This window comes from Monopterus albus, unplaced genomic scaffold (assembly GCF_001952655.1).
Source record: "Monopterus albus unplaced genomic scaffold, M_albus_1.0 scaffold268.1, whole genome shotgun sequence".
Classification (NCBI taxonomy): Eukaryota; Metazoa; Chordata; class Actinopteri; order Synbranchiformes; family Synbranchidae; genus Monopterus; species Monopterus albus.
Genome location: NW_018128148.1, coordinates 255,140 through 258,862, shown reverse-complemented (window position 1 = coordinate 258,862; position 3,723 = coordinate 255,140). Strand labels below are relative to the sequence as shown.

Sequence of the window (3,723 nt, the reverse complement as noted above, 5' to 3'; positions counted from 1 at the left end):
CACACTTTCAAGCAGGAGGGGGTCACACCATCTGGGCCTGGTGCCTTTCTGATGTTTTGTCTTTTAAAGAGGCCACGCACATCCTTTTCACAGATCGTTAGAGGTGGGGGGGCTGGAGGGAAGGGTGGTGATTGTCGGGGGAGCAGCTGCTGGATCTGTGGTGGGAGGGTGAGGTGGGAGTGTTATTTGTCGAACCTGCAGTAGAACACATTCAGGTTGTCTGCTAGTTGACGGTCCTCCTCAGCGGGGGGGATGGTTTCCTATAACCAGTGATGGTTTTTAGGCTCCCCCACACAGACGAGGTGTCGTTGGCTGAAACCTGAGCTTTCAGCTTTCCAGAGTAGCTCCTCTTTGCTGCTCTGATCTCCCTTGTCAGTGTGTTCCTGGCCTGGCTGTACAGAGTCCTGTCCCCACTTCTGTAAGCCTCCTATTTGGCACGACGAAGCTGCTTGAGTCTTGCTGTAAACCAGGGCTTGTTGTTGTTATAGTTGTATGTGCAGAAGGTCTTTTTGGGCACACACACCTCCTCACAGAAGCTGATATAAGATGTGACAGTGAGTTCATCAAGGTCTGTAGCTGTAGTCTCAAATACACTCCAGTCTGTGCAGTCAAAGCAGGCCTGTAGCTCTGAATTAGCCTCCTCAGTCCAGCTCTTCACTGTTTTGACTACAGGCTTCACAGCTTTTAGTTTCTGCCTGTAGGTTGGAATAAGATGGACCATACCGTGATCTGAGAGTCTGAGGGCTGCACGAGGGACAGAGTGATAGGTGTCTTTTATTGTTGTGTAGCAGTGGTCCAGCGTGACTTTGTCCCTGGTGGGACAGGTGACGTGCTGCCTGTATTTGGGCAGTTTGTGGGTGAGATTTGCTCTGTTAAAGTCCCCTAGAACAATGAGTGAAGAGTCAGGATGTTCTAGTTCCAGGCTAGTTATCTGTTCTGCCAGGAGCTGAAGTGAGCTAGCGTTAGCCTGCAGTGTTATGTACACTCCCATTAGAATTAAAGAGTTAATTTCATGGGGAGAATAAAAAGGTTTGCAGTTGATAACAAGAGCCGCTAGGTCTGTGGTACATGTCCTCTGTAGCACTGTGACATCTGTGCACCAACCTTCATTTATGTAGAGACAGATTCCACCTCTTCTTGTTTTCCCGGACAGCTCCGTTATGCAATCCGCTTTGTACACCTGGAAGCCCGGTACCTGTATTGCACCGTCTGTGATTGAGTCGCTGAGCCAGGTCTCCGTGAAGCACAAAGCAGCAGAGCGTGCAAAGTAAGAGTTAGTCCTGTTGATGAGAAGAATTTCATCCATCTTGTTAACCAGGGAGCGGAGATTAGCCAGGTGAATAGACAGGAGTGGAATCCGGGTCCCTCTCTGGCATAGCCTCACCAAGGCGCCTGCACGCTTGCCACGGCAGCATTTTTCCCAGGTCCCGTATATCGCTGCTGTGCCTCCGATCAGAATGTCCATACAGCATTCATCGTTCACAAAAATCGGAGAAAGGTAGTTCGGTGTGAGTTGTCCGATATTTAACAGTTCTTCTCTGGTAAAAGTAATCCGGGATGGGTTGCAAAAGACAGAGAAAACAAAGAAAAACCACAAACACAAGAGAGTGCAAGTAACCAAGGCTGCCACCGCTGTCGGTACCATCTTGATTTTGCAATTAATCAATAATTAACTATATGCAAAAGAAAAATTCAGTGGAGTCAATTATCACAAACCTAACAGACACCACAAGTTCAGCTGACACGGAGAGGGTTAAAAGCAGCCCAAGGACTTCGATTTAATTCAGATGTCGCGTTATTCCTTCTGGGTGTGTTAGCATCTAAAGCTAATGTGGTTGTTTTTGTTACATTAGCCTCCTGGCATGGTCATTATTTTACCTTTGTGTTGAATTAATATGATTGTAATTTGGGCATAAGTAGAGCTTGGTGTAACATCGACCTTTGTGTTACATAAGCAGTAACCAGAGCGTTCTACTTAATTTTGCATTAAGTGAAATAAATGAAGAGCCAACAAAGGTACATTTGCATTTTTGTTTTGGATTGTAGACTAGTGGCGCAAAATTTACATCACAGTTGATGCAGATCGACGTTGAGTCTCGACTCTGGTACGGATTCCCGCCCTGCTGCTTGGAATTGTCTGTGAATTCCCACAAGTTCTACTGAAACAAGTTGACCGCATCCTGATGCTGAGCCAAACCTCGGATGTTGTGCAACCTTTGCTATAGTTTCATTGTCCTGTTTCTGACTCTCTTTATGGTTGCTCATTCTTATATTTTCTACCTGTTTTGGTGCTACAGGTGTCAGCCATGTAACCCCACTGAGTGCTGTAGGCTAACAGGACGAGGGCGGACGCAAATGTAGAACACACTCATTTGTCAGTTTATTGTCCTTATCATGGTGCTTTCTTTCATAATAAATATGACTAAATCTATAGCTCCCTGCTTGTCCTACTGGTCTGATAGTTCTCACACAGCCCTGAGGTCAGCACTACTGCACCTGTCCTCTACTTCTACCTGAGCAGCACACTCAGTCACCTTGGCAGTCTGAGCGTAGTACAGAGTCCTGCCTCTCAGTTTGAAGTATCGTCTCTTCCAGCGCTGGAATGAGTTGGTTTGTTTCATCAGGTTTCCCTCCTTCAGCACAGTCTGAAACACAAGAGGATTTAAAGAAGACATCAGCCACAGCAGCTTCATTCAAATGGACCTGACAGAAGCAGTCATTCATGTTTTTTTCTCTTTATTGAGGTTTTATGGCTCATGTTTTTGCACTCAACAGTGAAACTGTGTGCGTTGTTATTTACTAGGGAGTCTCAGTGGAGTTTTGTGCCAGAAAAACAGAAGAAAGGTGATATCACTGTAAGTTGTCCGGTCTGGTACAACATGTACTTTAAGGTGTTCCTGTTCAGGGAGGCAAAATAAGGGAGGAGATCATGGAAATGTATACAAATCCTCTCAGCACCTGATTCACCACTACGAAGCACTGCAGCAGAAGGAAGTGCAGCTGATATTTAAGGTCAGGAATCAGCAGGTGTAAAATGTGCAGCCCTGCTGTCAGTGTGGCAGCTGTTACTCAACTGAGATGTGGTTGGTGTTCAGAACACGAGGAGGGCATTTGCGAGTCATGTCTCTCTTCGGGAGGTTAGAGGAGCATGTGAGGGACTGTTACAAGTCAAACCTTTCTTCGGGTACTGAACCAAACGAAAGACAATTTGGCTGCAGAAGACATGTGCCTGCAGTTCAGAAATATGCGTGTTGGTTTCTCCAACCAGTATTAAAGTTCGGTCACAGAAAACTTACACCCTCTAGGTCAGAGGTGTCAAACTCATTTTCACCGCGGGCCACATTAGCATAATGGTTGCCCTGAAAGGGCCAGATTCTTCTTCTCCTTTCCGCTGTCCCCATTAGGGGTCGCCACAGTGAATCATCTGTTTCCACCTAACTCTATCCTCAGCATCCTCTACTCTCACCCCAATTAACTTCATGTCCTCTTTTAGCACATCCATATATCTCCTCTTTGGCCTTCCTCTTGACCTCTTGCCTGGCAGCTCCATCTCCAACATCCTTCTACCAATATAACTGCTATCCCTCCTCTGCACATGTCCAAACCATCTCAATCTGGCCTCTCTGACCTTGTCCCAAAAAACAGCCGACCTGAGCTGTCCCTCTGATGTGCTCATTCCTAATCCTGTCCATCCTGGTCACTCCTAAAGAGAACCTCAACATC

The 3,723-nt window shown here is 46.4% G+C and overlaps 1 protein-coding gene across 4 annotated transcripts in view; it reads right to left on the bottom strand.

The window, feature by feature from the left end:
* Positions 1-3,723, bottom strand: part of dgkd (diacylglycerol kinase delta) — a 55,810-nt gene that overhangs the window by 42,061 nt on the left and 10,026 nt on the right. For all 4 annotated transcript variants that reach the window (XM_020621814.1, XM_020621813.1, XM_020621812.1 and 1 more), the window contains exon 2: positions 2,535-2,645. In XM_020621814.1, the coding sequence (XP_020477470.1) occupies positions 2,535-2,645 (111 nt within the window). The remainder of the gene's footprint in view (positions 1-2,534; positions 2,646-3,723) is intronic.